The 21,028-nt window shown below is 40.8% G+C and overlaps 1 protein-coding gene across 8 annotated transcripts in view; it reads right to left on the bottom strand.

The window, feature by feature from the left end:
- ADAMTS12 (ADAM metallopeptidase with thrombospondin type 1 motif 12) overlaps positions 1-21,028 on the bottom strand; it is a 331,317-nt gene that overhangs the window by 201,753 nt on the left and 108,536 nt on the right. For 5 of the 8 annotated variants that reach the window (XM_045038328.1, XM_023239156.2, XM_023239155.2 and 2 more), the window contains one exon: positions 6,490-6,640. In XM_045038328.1, coding sequence (XP_044894263.1) covers positions 6,490-6,640 — 151 coding nt within the window. Of the gene's footprint in view, positions 1-2,406; positions 6,216-6,489; positions 6,641-21,028 lie in introns of those variants that run through there. The other 3 variants (XM_045038324.1, XM_045038319.1, XM_045038323.1) reach the window with 3 other exon arrangements.

The raw sequence follows: 21,028 nt of genomic DNA, 5'->3' as shown, positions 1-21,028 counted from the left end.
CTGAAAGATCCTAAGAGCAGAGCTGAGACTTCCCAGAAGAAATTCTGCCTTGGACAGCTGTTTCAGCCTAAGCCTGAGACTTGCAGCCTGCCCTTCCTCACGGTCTGCCCATGGATTTTGGATTTGCCTTGCCAGCCCCCGCTATTGTGGTAACCACTTTCTTGCAATAAATCTCCTAATGTATATTTCTTACTGGTTCTGCTTCTCTGGCTGAACTCTGATGCACACAGCCAGCTGGGGCATCTGCTGCTCCCTACTTTTGCTCTGGGGAACAATGGTAAGTTTAAAAGTCAGATTAGAGGGATGCCAGGATGGCTCAGTTGGTTAAGTGTCTGACTCTTGATTTCCGCTCAGGTCTTGATCTCCCGGTTCATGAGATAGAGCCTGCCATTGGGCTCTGTGCTGACACCATGAAGCCTGCTCTCTCTCTCTCTCTCTCTCTCTCTCTCTCTCTCTCTCCCTCTCTCTCTCTCTCTCTCCCTCTCTCTCTCTCTCTCTCCCTCTCTCTCTCTCTCTGGTCCCCACCACCCCCCATGCCTCTCTCTCTGTCCCCACCCCTATGCATGCACTTGAGCCCTCTCTCTCTTTCCCTCTCTCTTAAATAAACATTTTTTTAAAGTCGGATTAGAGAATAAATGAAAAACTGAACCAGAAAACAAAGAAACTAGTAAGCAAACTTAAACTTGGTTCTCCAGGCTTGAACTCTGGGACAGGAGAGAAAACTATGGAGAATCTGTAGCCACAAGCCATAGATTTGGGGTCCAACTTCATAACAAATATGTTTGTTAAGTTCAACACTAAGCATAGAGAAATGCCACTTCATATCCACCAGACCAGCCAAATATAAAAGTGAGAATAGCAAGTACTGGACAGAACATGGAACAGTGGGAACTCTCATTTACCATGCTTGAATATCAACTTTGGAAAACAAGTCTGCATCATCTGGTAAAGTCAGATGTATATAGACTATGAGATATTCATTCCACTATCTTTGATAAGGACTTGAATCCTAAGAAACATGTATAAGAACAGTCTTGTTTTTAAATTTTTATTTATTTAAATTCAAATTAGTTAACATACAGTATACTATTGGCTTCTGGAGTAGAACTCAGAGATTCATCACTTCGGTATGACACCCAGTGCTCATCCCTACAAGTGCCCTCCTTAATTCCCATCACACATTTAGCTCATCGCTCCACCCTCCCCCTCCACCCTGCAGCAACCCTGTTTGTTCTCTATATTTAAGAGTCTCTTATGGTTTGCCTCCTTCTCTGTTTTTATCTTATTTTTCCTTCCCTCCTCCTATGTTCATCTGTTGTGGTTCTTAAATTCCACCTATGAGTGAAATCATATGATATTTGTCTTTCTCTGACTTATTTTGCTTAGCATAATACACTCTAGTTCCATCCACGTTGTTGCAAATGGCAAGATTTCATTCTTTTTGATGACAAATAGTATTCCATTGTATATATATACCACATTGTAGGGATTGACTTAGTCACAGAGACCCTCCATCCTGTTATCCTTAAAGAAAGCTTCTGAGATCAAAAAGCACATGAGTTTTGCACAACTGCAGAGTCAAATGTTATCCAGTTCAATGTAAGTATATACCACATCTTCTTTATCCATTCATCAGTTGATGGTCATTTGGGCTCTTTCCATAATTTGGCTATTGTTGATAGTGCTGCTATAAACATTAGGGTGCATGTGCCCCCTTTGAATCAGTATTTTCGTATCCCTTGGGTAAATCCCTAGAAATGCAATTGCTGGGTCATAGGGTAGTTCTCTTTTTAATTTTTTAAGGAACATCCATACTGTTTTCCAGAGTGGCTGCTCCAGGTTGCATTCCCACCAACAGTGCAAAAGGGTTCCCCTTTCTTCATATCCTCGCCGTATCTTCTTGTTTCCTGAGTTGTCAATTTTAGCCATCCTGACAGGTGTGAGGTGGTACCTCGTTGTGGTTTTGACTTTTATTTCCCTGATGATGAGTGATATTGAGCATCTTTTTAAATATCTATTAGCCAACTGGATGTCTTCTTTGGAAAACTGTCTATTCATGTCTTTTGCCATTTTTTCACTAGATTGTTTGGGTTTTGAGTTTGGTAAGTTCTTTATAGATTTTGGATACTAACCCTGTATACAACAGATCATTTGCAAATATATTCTCCCATTTCATTGGTTGACTTTTAGTTTTGTTGATTGTTTCCTTTGCTGTGCAGAAGCTTTTTACATTGATGAGGTCCCAGTAGTTCATTTTTGCTTTTATTTCCCTTGCCTCCAGAGACATGTCTAGTAAGAAGTTGCTGCAGCCAAGGTCAAAGAAGTTGCTGCCTGTTTTCTCCTGTAGGATTTTGATGGTTTCTTATTTCACATTTAGGTCTTTCATCCATTTTGAGTTTATTTTTGTGTATGGTGTAAGAAAGTGGTCCAGTGTCATTCTTCTGCATGTCACTGTCCAGTTTTCTCTTCATTTGCTGAAGAGACTGTCTTTTTTCCATTGGATACTCTTTCTTGCTTTGTTGAAGGTTAGTTGGCCTATATAATTGTCCCCAACTGGGAGCAGTTCAGATCTACACACAGGAGACAGGATCAGGTGGAACATTCACATAATGAAATGCAGTGATAGGGAAAATGAATGAATTATAGCTACATGTCCTGGCAAAAATACAATGTACAGTGACAAAAATCCCAATTCATGCATTGAGGTCCCATTTTCCTTCATGGTCTTACCAGATATTATAAAAATAAAACTAGGACCAGATCCCGACTTACCCATGTCTCACATCCAGGCTGTCAGCTCTGAAGACCAAGAATTATATCCTATTCACATATGAACCCACAGAACCTAGGGGAGCACCAGACATAAAGAATGTACTCAGGGCACCTGGGTGACTCAGTCAGTTAAGTGTCCAACCTCAGCTCAGGTCACACCGACAGTACAGAGGCTGCTTGGGATTCTCTCTCTCACTCTCTCTCTCTGCCCCTTCCCAGTTCATGCTCATGTGCTCTCTCAAAATAAATAAACCAACATTTAAAAAAGAATATACTCAATATATAGATGTTGAATGAATAAATTTTGAACACAAAAATGCATGCCAGGAACCAGACCCTACGTTTCTAACCTAGAATACCTAATGCATCAAATCCCAAACTCTGACCTTACCTGCCTAGACCTCTTCCCGCCATTGATAACCCTGTAGCTGTTAGCATCAGACCTATCTGACTAGTGTTAATTCTCCCCTTGCCCAGTCTCCTAAAACCATAGTTCCCCCAGATATCCATCTAAAACCCACTCAAGTCCCAGTGTGATATGTTCTTGACAAAAAACTTCAGATAAAGGAACTTGTCATTGTCGGTAAAATGAACTTTTAGACCATATTGATAAGGGACCCATTGTGAAATTCCTGAACACTTTTCTACATCGGATATAAACATAAGTAAAGGGACACATTTTAGAGGAAAATAACTGATACATTTTCTCTCTTGAACTACTAGAGCATTTTTAAAGTACATCTTTTTTTTCACTACCAAGGGTGTTTCTGCCTTGAACATTACAAAGGCAGAACACGTTACACAAGTAAAGGTGATATTTCTTGATATAATCACAGTAATTCAACCTCAAAACACCAACTGACCTAAGTATGAAGTGTACCTTAATGTTGGCTAATGACATGGCCACTGTCAGTTAATTCCATCATCTCGGCAGGGTAATGTGACATAAGAACACCACAATTACCTTGTTTAGAAAGACCAAGTACATTTAAATAAAGCAAGATTTTTAAAACCCAAATGTCATGTATATTTTAAGAATATTCACAAGCACATTAGATTATTCTTGATTCTCTAGCTGTCATTTAGGCATTAAATCATATTGTTATCTTAGGAAGGGAGATGTTCACAGAACAACTGACACCTTCTGAACTTCTAGAAAATACACATTTCTCTTTTCTTTCTATCAATGTTATATAGACAAGAGGCTAGAATACTCTAGTCTCATCTATCTGGCTATGAATCACTACTTCATTCCAATGATTCACTAAATTTCTAGTTTGCACCACCTACTACGTTACATACTGTTTGGGAAGGGAATTCCTACTCCAATGGGGCTTTCAAGACTGTTGATAAAACAAGATTTATATATTCAAAGAAGACATAAGAATAAACATGAGGGAGTATAAAGCCCAAGGTATAATAGAACATTGACTTCTAAGCTTGGCTAACTTCAGAACACCTACTGCTTTGATGGCTTTGAATGTTCACTCCCTTCACCAGAGCACCTGGGTGGCTCAGTTGGTTAAGCATCTGACTTTGGCTCAGGTCATGATCTCGTAGTTTGTGAGTTTGAGCCCCACGCCGGGCTCTGTGCTGACAGCTCAGAGCCTGAAGCCTGCTTCGGATTCTGTGTCTCCCTCTCTCACTGTTCCTCCCCTGCCTGTGCTCTCTCAGAAATAAGTAAGTATTAAAAAAGCTTTTTTAAAATAGAAAGTTCACTCCTTTGTCTGAATCTCATTGCATCTTTGGTGAAAAAAAGGAGCTGCATTAGGCATTCTGGAAGGTCCTTCCAAAAGAGCTGTTCCGTTCTGACAGTGGGAGGTCTTAAGCAAGTTTAAGAGAATATCTTTTAGAAGATATGTGTGGAGAAATTCACAATACAAATATTTCTCCAAGTAGCATTAATCAGAGCAGTTTCCAAAGTAATGGTAAGCCTTAGGGTTGGTGGGGAAACACAATAACGAAATGATATGACAAGTGCCATAGCTGAGGTATTGTGCGTGACCTAACAGGGACATGACATTTGTAAACCCCTCTTTTCCTATCTATCCTTTCTGCCTTTATGACTAAATATGTGCCATTCTCAACTCAATATTAATGAACTCTACCTCAACAGAGAGGTGTTCAAGGCAGGTGGATGAGGATTAGCCTAACTCACTTCACAGAGCAACTGTAGCTACAGAAGTGATTCTCCAGGCAAGTTCACTCACTGCCCTAATCACTCTCTCTGCCATAGTGATGACCCAGTGATCTAAAAAAATAGTAAATCACACATACAAAGTGTTATCCCATCATCCAGTGTGTAATAGGAATTGGGAAAGTCTTCAAGTGATTAGATCAGAGCCCTAAAATTTCACACTGAGACTAAGTTATCTGAATTAGTAATTTAATCAATCAGATCATCCAGAAGAAGTATCTTCTCCCAGTTCTTGCTTGAAGGAGATTTAGACAGTAAGTTTTCCAATTAAGGACAAAGTTGGAATGGCTTCCTAAAGTTAAAGAATATAAGCAGCTGTCCATTTTCGTGTAAAAACACATTATAGACTCAAAATTTCTTATTGTTTACATACTCTGCTCTGCTAAGATTACAGAAGACACTCCCAGGAAAGTTACCATCTATCCCAGGGTCTGGGTGAAGTCTGTAGAGAAATTACTTGTGCCCTTGTCCTTTCCTTCTCTTGCCTGCAAAGCTCAAGTTCTGAGTCCTCTCAAACCATGATCAGAATCCACCAGCGCTAATTCCTTCACTATCTATTTTCTCATTGAGGTCCATGGTTTCCAAATCCTTAAGACATATAAATAATATTAATGATTCCTTTTGTTAACTGGCCCCCGGCCCATAATTTTTTTCCTCTGAAGAAAGGAGAAACTATGCAATATTTAAGAAAATGTTCCCATTTCCAGGGGCGCTTTATGCATAGATTATTATCTTCTACAAATCAAAGAGAATGTGGGAATTGCAGGTAAATAACTTGGTCAGTTTACCTCTGAAAACTACCTGAAACTGTTTAGCACAAGGCAGAGAGGACCAGTTCAGGTCACTCCAGGGTCCAAAGGTCAGGAAACATGTCAGTGAACTACAAACAAAAGACAGCCAAAAGAAGCTTAGCTCAGTTCATCATCTGATGAATATCTGTTGATGTATCTTTCAGTTTATCTTCACACATCATTATCAGCATCATCAAACATTTAAATCTGCCTTCCAAAGGCAGATATGACAAGCAGTTTGGTAATATTCCACACTATACCTTTGTTAAGAGTAGAAATCATTGTCTTTAAACTATCTTCCTCTAGAAGATTCAAAACGTTTAAAAAAAAAAAAAACAGGGGCACCTGGGTGGCTCAGTCAATTAAGGGTCCAACTCTTGATCTCAGCTCAAGTGTTGATTTCAGGGTCATGAGTTCAAGCCCCAACCTGGGCTCCACCCTGGGCGTTAAGCCTACTTAGAGAAAAAAAAAAAATTCACCATTGTGCATATCATGTAAGTATCATTGATTAATGTGGCAAGGATGTAGAAGATGCTTTCTCCCCTTCCCATTAAGAATATGAAGAGACTATGGAGAAGTGAAATGATTCTACAGGGGCACATACTTTGTGGCAACAGAAGAGTGGGGAGGAGATAAAAGATTTGAGTAAGAATAAGTCATGATGTAATAAAACAATAATAGAACCAAGACAAACTCCTCAATGCAGTAAGGAAATTTAAGTCACAATACCCTTTAATCCGCAGGTTGGTTCCTTCTGCTCTGGAGCTCTCTGACTCTGCCCCCTGTAAATGATGTGTGGGTGGTACTCTCCCTCAGTCAGTGGATGCTTTTTGACAGGCTCAATGAAGAAGTCTCCATGCGGTAGATGGAAAAATCCAGTCTGTAAATACACATAATGCAAAGGCCTATTTGAATCAATTCTGTATCTATGTAAAGACAATTAGTAAAGTGAAAATTACATAGATCACAATGATCCCTAAAATTCATAAAACCAATGCTTTTATAGTCTGCCATCTGATGTCCCAGAAAAGCTACACATAAATAAGTTCATGAGATGTCATAGCTTATCGTCATAGTTATTCAATGTTTTGGGGTCATGGATCCCTTTGAGACTCCAATGAAAAAAGTATACCATACACATGTAACCAAAATGTGGCACACAATTATGCAAGTTCATCCCCCTGCCCCTAAAACCCATTGCTGGGCATCTAGGAATCTTAAATTAAGCACCTATGCTTCTCAGTTGCCCTGTTATGGAGTTGGTACCTATACTCCATACTCCACTGAAAATTGTTTAGAACGTTTACCTGTATGTGGGTAGCCCAGCCTCATGTTCGTATGGCTGCTTGACTTGAAATGATGCCATTCTGCTCTCAAGGAAACAAAGAACAGAATGCTGAGTCCCTGATCTGAGACTGAGTTTCCTGGAGTCTACGGTGCAAAGTCCTCTGTCAGTTTCCAGGGGAAAGGGGCCACTCTCATTTCACAGTTATGGGAATCAGCAATATGCTGGAGAACGCCCATCAATGAGTAACTTCCTGGAGGTTAGGTCTAGAAGTGGTATATGCCTCAACTCTCTTTTCTTTTCAGGAAGTTTTCTTGGTCCCCATTTGAGATGTTTAGAAAACTCCTTTGCCAATGATCTCCTAGGATGGACTTAAATCTAAGGATCTGAGTTTTATATAAATGAAAAAATGAGCTTGCCCTAGAAGACCTGCCTAAGGCATCATACTGAAGTGACTGGGAGCTCAGACTCTGGAATTTTAGTGGGTTCAATCCCAGCTCCTCCATATATTAGCATTGTGACCTTGGGCAAATGACTTGCTCAGTTTCAGCCTTCTCAATTGAAAAGTGGGAATAATCAAATGTCGTTATGAAGACCAAATGAGTTAATGTATGCAAAGCTCTTAGAAGAGAGCCTGGCTCATAGTCTTATTGAACATTAAGCGTTTCCATATTTTATGTCATCTTATTGTATAGAATCAATACAGCCATTTAGTCAATAATAAGCTTGCAAAAGTAAACCTGGAAACACTGGAGGCTTAGGGAAACAGTGAAAGCTTCCAAGTTCAAGCCCCTCGCTATACCTCAGCAAGCCAGGGCTGCCCTGCTCTGCAGACAAGTCTGAAGACTCTCTGAGCAGCCTCCACAGTCAACAGGCAAGAGGCACTCCATGAAAGGAGGCTACTGTCTATGGCCAGTCTCTAACTTGGGTGTCTTTCCAAAATATTTGCTTCATTAGACCAGTAATATAACCAGATCTTAACATAAATGTCACAACTGGCTTCCTGTTTTGATTACTGATGTTAAAATATCTTTAATAACAAGGGGAATAGGAAAAATGGCACACTTTACTGGCAGTCATAAGAACAGCTGTGTGGCTTTGAATAGGTCACCCAGCCGGTAAAACAGAGATAATGCCTACTACCTCACAGGGCTGTTAGATGAACCAAATCAGCTAAGGCTTATAAAAGTGCCAATGCAAAGTGCTTTACAAATGCAGGGTGGTAATGTTTTAACTACCACTAAATCAGCGGTTACATGTGACTTCAAATTTCTGACCTTTCTTAGGAGACATGACTTTTTTTCTCAGAATCTTTCTCTGAGGCCCATGGGATTGAGAAAACTAACAAGGTCCAGATTGTAATAAAATAGCTGTAAACAGACTCGTGCAGTGCTGAGATTTGGTTCCATTTCGACACTGAGAGAACAGGGACATGAGGAGAATGTGAGCCTGTTGTTGATAAAGCTCATTTGTTCCACAGAAATAAGAACTCAAGGGGGGTGCCTGGGTGGCTCAGTTGGTTGAGCGTGCGACTTTGGCTCAGGTCATGCATGATCTCACAGCTCGTGAGTTTGAGCCCCACGTCAGGCTCTGTGCTGACAGCTCAGAGCTTGGAGCCTGCTTCCGATTCTGTGTCTCCCTCTCTCTCTGCCCCTAACCCACTTGCATTCTGTCTCTGTCTCTCTCAAAAATAAATAAACATTTTAAAAAATTTAAAAAAAAAGAAAGAAAGAAGAACTCAAGGACCCCCCAGGGAAAGCTGATGCGGGGTCCCTTTGTGCAACTGCTATCAATACTGATGTCCTTGAAGAGAAAAAATTCACCAACAAGAAGGATTTATTGGTATCTCTTTAGCCTCACATTTGGACTCAGGTAGTACAGAAGAAACAAATGGGGCTCCAGTTGAGAATATATAACTGTTTACGAGTAACATGAATGAGAATGCACGCAAGCCAAACAAGCATTTTCCCAAAGCACTTTTATCTGCATTCTTCCACGAGGCCAGCCTTGCAGCTTGCACCCGGAAATCACCTGTTCAGTCTAAATATTCCTCAGAAGCTGGATGGTGACCTGAGAGAGCTGGCTGACTCACCAGCTGGAGGGGAAGAAGGACACCTGCTCACATGCATGGACCCCATGTGTGTGTCACACAGAAGAAGAGGGGATGAAGAGACATCCACTGGTTTGGAGGAGAGTGTGGTGGAAAGATTCCTAGCTGAGCTCTGCACCTCTCTCTCCACCAACACATAAACATAAATCTGTATACAACTGGTATCCAGGTGGCTACAGTTTGTTGGTCTCTTCCCACCTAACTGGAGCCAGATCATGCTGGAAGAACTCATCTATGGTTTGCTTTCCAGATGAAATACTGACTCCATGCTTTCCTGAAGCTGAATGCCCAAGAGAATCACCTTCTATTACCAGTTCTGGATCTGAGCCAAAAAAGTCACTTTTCATTCCAATCTGCTCTGTAACCTGCTCACCTTTCTTAGATCCTTGAAGGAGAATGGGAATAGACTCAAAAGAAGTATGTAACTCACTGGGGAATTGTACTCTGTTCCCAGAAGAACCAAGGCAGAATGAACCCCAGACATAAGCTCAAAGAAGACAAATTGGCCCTTTCTCTCCATTGTTATCTACTCTTTCCCCCTCGGCATCCAGTAGTCTCAGCAAACTGCTAACTCCCTTTTGGAAACAAGCTCATGTCCTTGTTTTAACTAAGTTATAAATATCTGTGAATGCTTCCTGAGGCTATCTTCTAAGAATTGTTTTAAATAAACTTTAATTTGAAGATTTATAAACATATGGAAAGATATACAAATCATAACTGTAAAGTCCCATAAATCTTTCACAGATGGAACACCTAAATAGAGAAACAGAACATTCCCAGCAGCTGAGAAACTCCCTGTTCCCTTCCTAGTCAATACCATTCCCCAAGGGTAACCATTATTCTGATTTCTAACACTAATAAATTAATGTTAAGCCTATCCTTAATTCTTCACAGGAAGCATTACTTGACACAAAAGAAAAAAGTGTCTACTAATTGGTTTCAACTGTTAGAGACTGAACAAAGGAAAAGATTTTAAGGCAGGTGGATGTCTTAAAGCCTATTAAATCAGACTCTTCGTATTGCTTTATGCTTGTCAGGCAAACTCAGCTGGTGGTGATGAGACAAGGGGCTGAGCCACCTTGGCGTGAGTCAGCTGTCATTGAACCTCTACTACTCTCTGCTAAGGAAAGGTGGGGAAGGACCTTCACAGAATCTTTGGATCCAATTTACTTTCCCTAGTCTCAGACTGAATAGTTGTCTACAACCTCTTCTCCACCCATCAAAAGTGTTAGTCGTCTTGATGTAATTGACACCATACTTTAGTTACTGCAATGATTTGGGCCTAGTGGGAAACGGGCAGTGTCTCACAAGGAATTTGTGAATGGAGTGTTCTAGAATCACACAGCCTAGACACCCTGAAGAGTCACCTAACCTGTGCTGGCATGCTTTCCAGTTTTGCCACAGGTAAAACCCTGCAGACTGAAGAGTAACAACAATGGTGTTGCAGACGACATAGGAGAGAACTGCCAAATCAGTTCCATCCCTCAGGACGCTGTGTAGCACAGCGGAAGCGGGTGCTATTTACATAGGAAAAAGCTGTGAATGTACCCCCCTGGAGCTGTGCAATGGAACAATGCTGCCAAAACTCATCATCCTGTCCTGGAAAGAAATTCCTTTTCATTTGAAAATTTCAGAAGTTACCAGATCAACTTTTTCTTCCCATGGTGACAAAGACAACATGAGCAACATAATGGTTTGGGATAAAGAGGCACCCAAGATATTCAGGTATAGTGCATGAATCACTGGAAAAGATACCACCTGTCCCCCATTATAATACAGAGGAAAAGGATAAAAATGCATCCCCGAAATCATCCTTATAGATTATAAATCTATATCTGTATCACTGGGCCATCCCTGTGCTAAGAGCTCTAAGAGGGGTAGTGACTCCTGCCCTCAAGGCTTATAATACAGCCAGGAAGACAAGATTTGATATAGAGCACCCTCTAGAAAGGTGTGTATTGGTGAGGGGTACCTCCCTAGGTGCTAGAGATTCCAGTGCTGGGATTCAGGGAAGATGAAGACCAGTGAGGGCGAGTGCTTTTAATGTTTATTCATTTTTTGACAGAGACAACATGCTAGCAGGGGAGGGGCAGAGAGAGAGGGCGAGACAGAACCCAAAGCAGGCTCCAGGCTCTGAGCTGTCAGCACAGAGCCTGACGCGGGGCTCGAACTCACAAACTGTGAGACCATGACCTGAGCTGAAGTCAACCGCTTAACCTACTGAGCCACCCAGGCGCCCCTCGAGGGAGAGTGCTTTTAAGAGGGCAAAAATAGAAGACTGCACTTCTAGTCTACAAAACACTTGGCAGAGCCCTCAAGCCATGACAGAACTATTAACATTTTTGTTGCTGGTCTGCAAGAGGCAGAGGGTTTTATCATTTAATATGTAACCAGGACCCTAAGTGAGAAGTCAAGAGATGATAGAAACCACAAAATATAGATATAAGACCACTGAGAAGATTCCTACAGGAATATCCCACTCTCTGCTGTGATCCCAAGAGTTCCCTGATACGCCTCCATGGAGCCAAAGGGGAGAGTGACTGGTAATGACATAGACTCATGAAGATTGTGCATATTAGTCTTGGCAGCACTAGTAATTCATGTGGTTTGAGGAGATAAAACTCAAGCCAGGAAGACATTCCCTGATGCATCCAACCTGGTAATTACCATATGTCAGGCAGATATTGTAACAGTACAGATCTGGTCCCTATCTCCTGGAACTGTTGCCAAAGAGAACTTCCTGTGATGTGGAGATGTTTTATATCTGCACTGTCCAATTTGATAGCCATAAGCCTCATTTAACTTTTTTTTTAATTAAAAAAAATTTTTAATGTTTTATTTATTTTTGAGAGAGACAGAGACAGAATGCAAGTGGGTTAGGGGCAGAGAGAGAGGGAGACACAGAATCAGAAGCAGGCTCCAGGCTCTGAGCTATCAGCACAGAGCCTGACATGGGGCTTGAACCCATGAGCTGTGAGATCATGACCTGAGCCAAAGTCGGATGCTCAACCGACTGAGCCACCCAGGCCCCCCTTTTTCAAAATATTTTATTTGAGTAGAGTTGACAGGTGTACAACATAGTGAGTCAGTAAGTCTATACATTATGCTATGCTCACTACAAGTGTAGTCACCATCTGTCACCATACAACGCTGTCACAGTATCATTGACTACATTATCTATGCTATACTTTTTATTTCCATGACTTGTTCATTTCATAACTGGAAGCTTATAGTTCCCACTCCCCTTCACCCATTTTTCCCATCCTCCCATCCCCCATACTCTCTGGCAACCATCAGTTCTGTCCTCTGTATTCAAAGGTCTGATTTTACTTTTTGTTTGTTTGTTGATTCATTTATTTTGTTTTTAGTTTCTACATATGACTGAAATCATATAGTATTCGTCTTTTTCAGTATAACTTATTTCACTTAGCATAATATCTTCTAAGGTCTCTCCAAGTTGTCACAAATAGCAAGATCTCATTTTTTATGGCTGTGTAATATTATTCTGTGTGTGTGTGTATGTGTGTGTGTGTGTGTGTGTGTGTGTGTGTGTGTGTACATCTTCTTTGTCCATTCATCTATCAATAGACATTCAGGTTGCTTGCATATCTTGGCTATTGTAAATAATGCTGTAATGAACAGAGGAGTGCATGTATCTTTTCAAAATAGTATTTTCATTTTATTCAGGTAAATACCCAGTAGTGGAATTATTGAATCATAGAACAAAGCTGGAAGTACCACAATTCCAGATTTTAAGATACACCATAAAGATGTATTAATCAAAACAGTATGGTACTGGAATAAAAACGGACACCCAAATCAATCTTAGAAATAAACACTTGCTTATATGGTTAATTAATGTATGACAAAGAAGGCAAGAATCTACGGTGGGGAAGGACAGTCTCTTCAATAAATGGTGCTGGGAAAGCTGGACAGGAACATGCAAAAGAATGAAACCGGACCACTTTTTTACACCGTACACAAAAATAAACTCAAAATGGATTAAACACCTAAATGTGAGACCTAAAACATAAAATCCTAGAAGAGAACACAAGGAGTAATTCCTTTGACATTGGCCATAGCAACATTTTTCTAGATAGGTGTCCTCACACAAGGAAAACAAAAGCAAAGGAAAACTATTGGGACTACATCAAAATAAAAAGCTTCTGCACAGTGAAGGGAAGCCACCAACAAAACAAAAAGGCAACCTACTTAATAGGAGAAGATAGTTTCAAAAGATATGTCTGATAAGGATAAACAAACACATAGAGAACTTCTACAACTCAACACCAAAAAAATATGATTAAAAAAATGGGGAGAGGACCTGAGTACACATTTTTCCAAAGAAGACAACCAGATGGCCAACAGACACATGAAAAGATGCTCAACATGACTATCAGGGAAATGCAAATCAAAACCACAATGAGATATCACCTTCAAACTGTCAGAATAGCTACTATCAAAAAGATAAGAAATAGCAAGTGATAGTGAGGATGTGGAGAAAAAAGAACACTTGTGCACTATTGGTAGGAATGCAAATTGGTGCAGTCACTAGGGAAAACAGTATGGAAGCTCCCCCAAAAATTAAAAATAAAAATACCATATGATCCAATTTTATTTAACCTTAATTATTATCTTGAATTAAAATAGCCACAGGTGGTTAATAGCTACCATATTGGACCCATATTTCTAGAGACTGGCTGACTAACAAAGGAGATCCCCAGCATATGGATCATACAGTGATGAGGGCTGTAATCAAGGCAAATATGAAGACCTACTTTAAAAGAAAAACAGACAAGGGGCGCCTGGGTGGCTCAGTCGGTTGAGCGTCCAACTTCGGCTCAGGTCATGATCTCGAGGTCTGTGAGTTCAAGCCCCACGTTGGGCTCTGTGCTGACAGCTGGGAGCCTGGAGCCTGTTTCGGATTCTGTGCCTCCCTCTCTCTCTGACCCTCCCCTGTTTGTACTCTGTCTCTCTCTGTCTCAAAAATAAATAAAAACATTAAAAAAAATTAAAAGAAAAACAAACAAATGTGACATTTCACTATAACAGTTTGTTTTTCGAGATCAAGTCAATCAGGAGTCAGCTTGAAAACACCAATGTACTGCACACAGACTTCAGAGAATTGAGAGAGAGAGAAGTAAGTATTAAAAAATGCAACATTTGCCAAAATTAAAATGAATCATCAGGAGCAAATTTGGCAGGAGAAGGACTGTGAGAGGGGGCTGCCATTGTCCTGAGACCAGAATGGAAGGGGCGTGGATGTCCCAGCAGGAGCCTGGGACTGGAGTCGTGATCATATAGAATTGGAAGCCAGGCTCCACTTATAGAAGGAGTTGTTCCTCTGCGAGCTCTGGGATGTCAACCTACATGTCCTCACACGTCTCCCATGCCACAACCCTAACATACAAAAGACCAATCCCACTCACTGGCTGGCAATTTGGAGTCTAAATAGCAGGAAAAAAAAAATCCCTTCACTTAAAAAAAGTTAATGAAATGGATTCCAAAACAAATATAAGAGGAAAAATCCATTACAGGGTTTAATGGAAATAGCATGATCTGTGTGATCTTGGTCAAACTAGTCAATACAGGGAGCCCCAGTTTTCTCATCTGTAAAGTGGGGCAAAATCTACCTTAGTTTGCAGGGTTGTATCTATCAGAGTTGTCGTATGTAAAGTTCCCAGCAGAAGGCTTTACCATATTTACTGGTACTCAATAAATGCACTGTAGCATCATCCACAGTAAGCATAATAATACAAAGTGGTGAGGAAAGAAAGTCTCTCAAGTCTACCTGCTTGGTTCGTCTCTTAGCTGCAAGTAACTTAACTTCTCTCTGGGCCTCAGTTTGCTCATCTGAAAAATATGCATAGTGAGAGTAACTTGTTAACTTATTAAAACTTATTGTGTATATTAAATGAGTCAGTATAAAGCACCTGAATGAATGTTAGCACATAAGTGCCTAATAACAGTATGATAGCCTATGGAACATTTCCCACAGATGCCTGATGTGATGGTTAATTTTATGTCTTGACTGGACATGGAATGCCTTGATTAAATATTATTTCTGCATGTGTCTGTGAGGGTGTTTTCATATGACATTAGCATTTTAATCAGTGGGACCCAGTAAAGTAAAATGCCCTCCCCACTATGGGGTGGCCATCATCCAACCCCTTGAGAGTCAGATCTTCTCTGGCCCTCAGACAGGAACTTATACACCCTCAGTTCCCTTGCTTCTCAGGCCTCAGACTCACACTAAATTATGCAATGGTTTGCTTGGTTTTCTAGCTTGCAGATCATGGGAGTTTGCAGCTTCCATAATTGTGCAAGCCAATTCTTGACGATAAATCTCCTATATGTACGTATGTATATATTACACTAACTAGGGAAGAATCAGTGGTGATGGGGTGTACACGGAGTTATCTGGAAAAAATCTGAAAGGAGACAGAATTAATAGATTTCACGTTCTTCCTTTGCTGATAGTCTGAGAGCTAGAAGTGATGGTGGAGGCCTTCTAATCAAACCTGTGACACATCACAGGTTTGTCAGCCTGGAAAGTCGATTCTCGGGCAGAATCAAGCTTAATTCCCAAAATGGGATTTCTCCAAATGAATTAAGGCCTATATCTTCAATACAATTAATTTCAAGTCAATTAATTTCAATTTCTAGGTCAACCATGGATGCCAAGTCTTGGCCTCTCTTCTCCCTGAAAATAGTATCTACAGCACAGGTTTTTGCCAAACTTTGGAGACAAGGTTGAGTGAACAGTCAACTCCAGCACTAACAAGCAGTGGAGCTTTGCACAAGTAATTTGGTCTCTCTGAGACCTCAGTTTCCTCATCTGTAAAATGGTGATGACAACATGTTCTTTGCTGAGGAGACTTAGTAAGAACTGAACAAGGTAATACGTGAAAATTACCACAAACAGTGCCTGGCCTTCAGTAAATGTGGCTGTCTCTCATGGATTTCCTCAAGGTGATGGTATTGGGACTCTTCTCTGTGACTAAGTCACTTCTTCATCTTGCAGCATGGTGAACACAGTGGTTGACTTTGAAAGTACTCAGTTTTTGGTTCCGGAAGAAAACCTTCTGCTCACATAAGGGTAGAAAGGCTGTCTCCCAATTCGTGTTCCCGCCGGATAGTACCGGGAGCTAAGTACTTTTATTCCATTATAATTTCCAAGAGTTGTTCACATAGATTCCCTGACTGTTGTTCTTAGGGAAGAAAGGCTAAGTCTCTGACAGAAGAAGAGCCATTCATCCCACTAAAGTGGATCTTTAGAAATAAAACTGCAATCACCAAACAGAACAAGACACCAGATGACCTACTGATTTCCAATTTTAGTGTGCAAAGGAATCACGGAAAGCTTATTAAAAATGCATATGCCAAGGAGTCTTGACCAGAGATTCTCATCGGTACGTCTAATATGAACCCAGGAATCTGCATTTTAGCTAGCACCCTGGGATTTTCGGTACAAATAATCCATGTATCACACTTTGGGAAACATGACACTATTCTATTAGATGGTGCTTGATTATTTTTCTCTTCTTCCACCGTCAAACCAGTATAACACTAAGGTTATGGAGAAGTATTAGCAATGACCCCAATTAAACACTGAGTTCATCTCAATTAAAAGAAGTTTCAGCTGTAACAATTGTTGATTGCAGTTTGTGGAAAATGTTCCCCTGAATCTGAGGTTCACAGAGAATGCCCATAACATCTTGGCAGATCAGGGTGATAAAAAAGGTCAAAAAAATTTAAAACATTCTAGGAAGTAGATTCTGTAATTGAATAAATGTTTTTGGATTTGAAATGTGGGATCATTTCACATTAAGAAGATGGGCTGTCTGGAAGAAGCTTCCTGACAGAAATGCTGAAGAACCCTACCAAACCTATTATTCTCAAAAATTAAAAAAGGAATTCATTACATCTCAAACCATACATCCCTAGATAAGCTAAGACAACCAAGGAGCACCAGCTAAGACACACTGTAGCAACCAAAACTCATCAGAACTTTCCCACACTGCCTTCAGGGACAGGGCGGGAGCCTCATGGATGATAGTGACTTACAAAATGGTCTCAGTCCTGAGCAAAAAGAAAGATGTCAGAGACTTAAGGTCATTTGGGACTACTTCTCCTCTCAATAATCTTCAATCAGATAAATATTCTGTTTCTCAGAATTTCTCTACAGCTTTGCCTCTGGGTGTGAGGAGGGGCGGCTCTAAGCAGCCATCCATATTTGTCATCACCAGAAAATGAGGAGCCCGACTAAAAAGAAGTGGGGGGGGGGGAAACTGCCAGCGTATTGGAGGCCCAGAAAACATGTTATCAGGGAGAACAACAGGGGAGAACCAGCTTCGCAGCAGTGGAAGCACTCTCTCCCATGGAGACCAGAAAACCGTGATGGCAGATTTAGCCAAGATACAGCATTATTTTGTCATGATGTCCCAGCAGGTCACCCTTCTCAGTCCAGAAAACATCCTCCACGGGAAAGATACAAAGCCCTTCCTGGGCCGTGGAGAACACGGCCCTGGTTCTGCTTCTCCCACCACGATGGGCAACAATCCCTGCCTGGGAAGTGCTCCGACTCCTGGAGGAAAAAGCAAAGCAGCCAGCCAGGACTGTTGCCATGGCCACCAAAGTGATTTTGGTCTAACTCGTACCATTCCAGGGATGTTTAACAGTGGCTTAGAGACAAAGGTGGACGTCTTCTCTGATGAACTAGTGATGGGAATAGGCAAACCATGAGGGAATGTGATAGATGTTAACTTCACTAAGCGCCACAGCAGAAGAAGGGTTAAAACAGGAAGAGGAAGGAGGTCTAGTGTGAGGCGTTTATATCCTCATTACATCTCTAAAATGAAAAGATTAAAAAAAAAAAGATTTGCTTTCCCAAGGGCTCTTTCATTAAAGAATAAGTCCACACTCACTGTCTCTGCTTTCTAAACTCCCCTGAAGTCACAGATGGAGCAGAATAAACTTTAGTTATTCATAATCCCCCACTGCCCTGTAACAACAGGTCAAAAAGTAACTAACGTTTTTAGCCAAGGACACACAAATTCTTCTTTCTCAGTAGAGCAGACTTTTACATCCTTGAAGACAACATTAAAGTGGTAGGGGGAAGGGGAATACCAGCTCAGAAAAATCCTAAATGACTGTGCTTCAGAAAGAAGGGAGTAGGGGCACCTGGGTGGCTCAGTCAGTTAAGCAGCCTACTCTTGATTTTGGCTCAGGTCATGATCTCAAGGTTCATGGGTTCGAGCCCCGTGTCAGGCTCCACGCTGACAGTGCAAAACCTGCTTGGGTTTCTCTTTTTCCGTCTCTCTCTGCCCCTCCCCAACTTGTGTGCTTGCATACTCTGTCTCTCTCTCTCTCTCAAAATAAATAAACTTAAAAAAGAAAGAAAGAAAGAAAGAAAGAAAGAAAGAAAGAAAGAAAGAAAGAAAGAAAGAAAGAAAGAAAGAAAGAAAGAAAGAAAGAAAAAGAAAGAAAGAAAGAAAGAAGTAGTTGAGAGTCCTGGAAATAATCCAGGTGTAGAAAGCAGCCCCTGGAGGGGCGCCTGGGTGGCTCAGTTGGTTGAATGTCCGACTTCAGCTCAGATCATGATCTCTTGAGTGTGAGTTCGAGCCCCGCGTAGGGCTCTGTGCTGACAGCTCAGAGCCTGGAGCCCGTTTCAGATTCCGTGTCTCCCTCTCTCTCTCTCTGCCCCTCCCCTGCTCTCTCTCTCTCTCGCTCTCTCTCTCTCTCTCTCTCTCTCTCTCTCTGTCAAAAATAAACATTAAAAGAAAGCAGCCCCTGGAGATGGAGGGGCTGGAAGGGAAAGGATCCGCAGAAGATCCAAGATGGAATCATTTCTTCATATGAGAAATGGGGAATGCCTACTTGATAAAGAATAAAGGAACCATTATGAAGAAGCACCTATTACAACAGCTGGCACATAGCATTGATTCAGAAATAAGAGTGGCTTTCTCTAAAATCAGAGAATCTTATCCTAAGACACTTCAAGGATTCAATTTTTCAGCTGATACTGGAACTATGTCCTCAACTCCACTCATCCGCACCACAAATGTTCTTCTGCCAAGGAGAGATAAGTTCCTAAGGTATCCACTTTGGCTAAATTATTTTAATTATTAGAAATCCTTTCCCTTTGTGGTGTTAGAAAATCTGTGTCCCTATAACCCACTCATCATCTTAGTTCTGCCTCCTGGAGTCATACCGGAATATGTCTGTATCTTCTATACATAGTATCTATGTAAATATATTGGATACCATTTGTCAGGTGCCACTAGCACGTCTCTTTTCGGGGTACATATTTCCATTTCCTTCAACCCTTTTTTACTTCCTGTTGTGCCAATCCATCTGGTAAACCTCCCTGCAACCATACTATAGCTTGTCAATATTCCTTTTAAAATTACACAAGAATTGGGCATGGAGAGTCCAGCAGTTCAATGCCATCATCTCTGGAGAAATAAAATAGTGGGAAAGGTATATTTTTTTTTCCTTCACAATCATCAAATTCTTCAGGGAAGAAATTAGTAAGGCAAAAATTTGGTCTAATAAAGGACTTACTTCTCTTACTAGGGCTTAACGAAAAGATCTATTTTCTCCGTGGTATTACATGGGGTCCAGGAAATGAGCTCTAGAATTGAGCAAAATACATCGTGACACCACTGACGATGGAATGTCTCAGTGCTCGCTGACGTTTAATGATTTTTTTTTCTTCAACAGGCCCTGAGCTGACCAGACATCTTTTTCATTAGAGTTTGATTTCCCTGCCATTCTGCCCATTCCCTCAGCATCCGAGTGGAGAAGGCCCGTAAACAGTTAATGGCGGTGCTGTCCGGGGTATGAAGACACCACACCAAAACCAGCCCTCTGCAAACAGTTCCAATATGTCTGCAAAATGACAGGCAGTGCCTGGATATTACATTTCAGGGGAAAGGTTGATTTCGAGAGTACATAGCAATGATTTTTTCCCCCAATGTTTTATTTCAAAGAATTTCCAAAGTACAGAGAATTCAAGGATTACTATAATAAACACCCATATGCCACCACCTAGATTCAACAAATATTAGTGTTCTTCCTCCTCTGAAATGGACATGCTGCATTATTTGAAGATAACTTGCAGAGACTGTGGGAATCCAGCATTAAATACTTCAGTACGCTTGTCCAAAGAAGCAGACATTCTCTTATTCAATCACAGTTCCATTACCTCACCTAAGAAAATTCGTAACAATTCCACAACATAACCAAATTTTCATTCCATTTCCAAATTTCCCAGTGTCCCCAAAATGTCTTTTAGAGCTATTCACTCTTCGTTTGTAATCTAGAGTCTAATAAAGTTTACTACAATGCATTTCATTGTTATATAAGTTATTTTTTTTAATACTTCATATTACCCCAAGCACATAGCTTTAAAAAGTAGAATATTTATTAAAAGGCTGTTACGAAAAAAAATAATCTTCTGCTCTACTGCACCCAATCCCCAGAGGTAATGACTTTTGGCTTTTTTAACTTTATTCTTCTGGAAGCTATCGCTGTATTTCTAAATAACATGCTGTGTTGTTTTTTTTTTAATCAGTTTTAGACATTTTCTGAAGTACTGTGCCTGCCATAATAGATGACTCTCTTACACAATTCCTCTGCCATTCTCCCAATATCATTATTTCCATCAAACTAATACATACAACTCTATTTACATTATTAAACCAACATCAAGACAAACCTGGTCCTCAGCCAGTATGTACTGATACAACTTGCCAGCCAGTACTATTCTACCGGGTTGGTCTCTATGCCACAGAGGTACTAGTAGTTTCTTTCTGGTACAGCTTTTGTTTTCCTTGGAACTCTTATCTTTTCTTATTGCATCACCTCCT

The sequence above is a fragment of the Felis catus genome, chromosome A1, assembly GCF_018350175.1.
Source record: "Felis catus isolate Fca126 chromosome A1, F.catus_Fca126_mat1.0, whole genome shotgun sequence".
Lineage (NCBI taxonomy): Eukaryota > Metazoa > Chordata > Mammalia > Carnivora > Felidae > Felis > Felis catus.
Note: the sequence above shows the minus strand (reverse complement) of the source record. Positions and strands in the feature narration are given on the sequence as shown.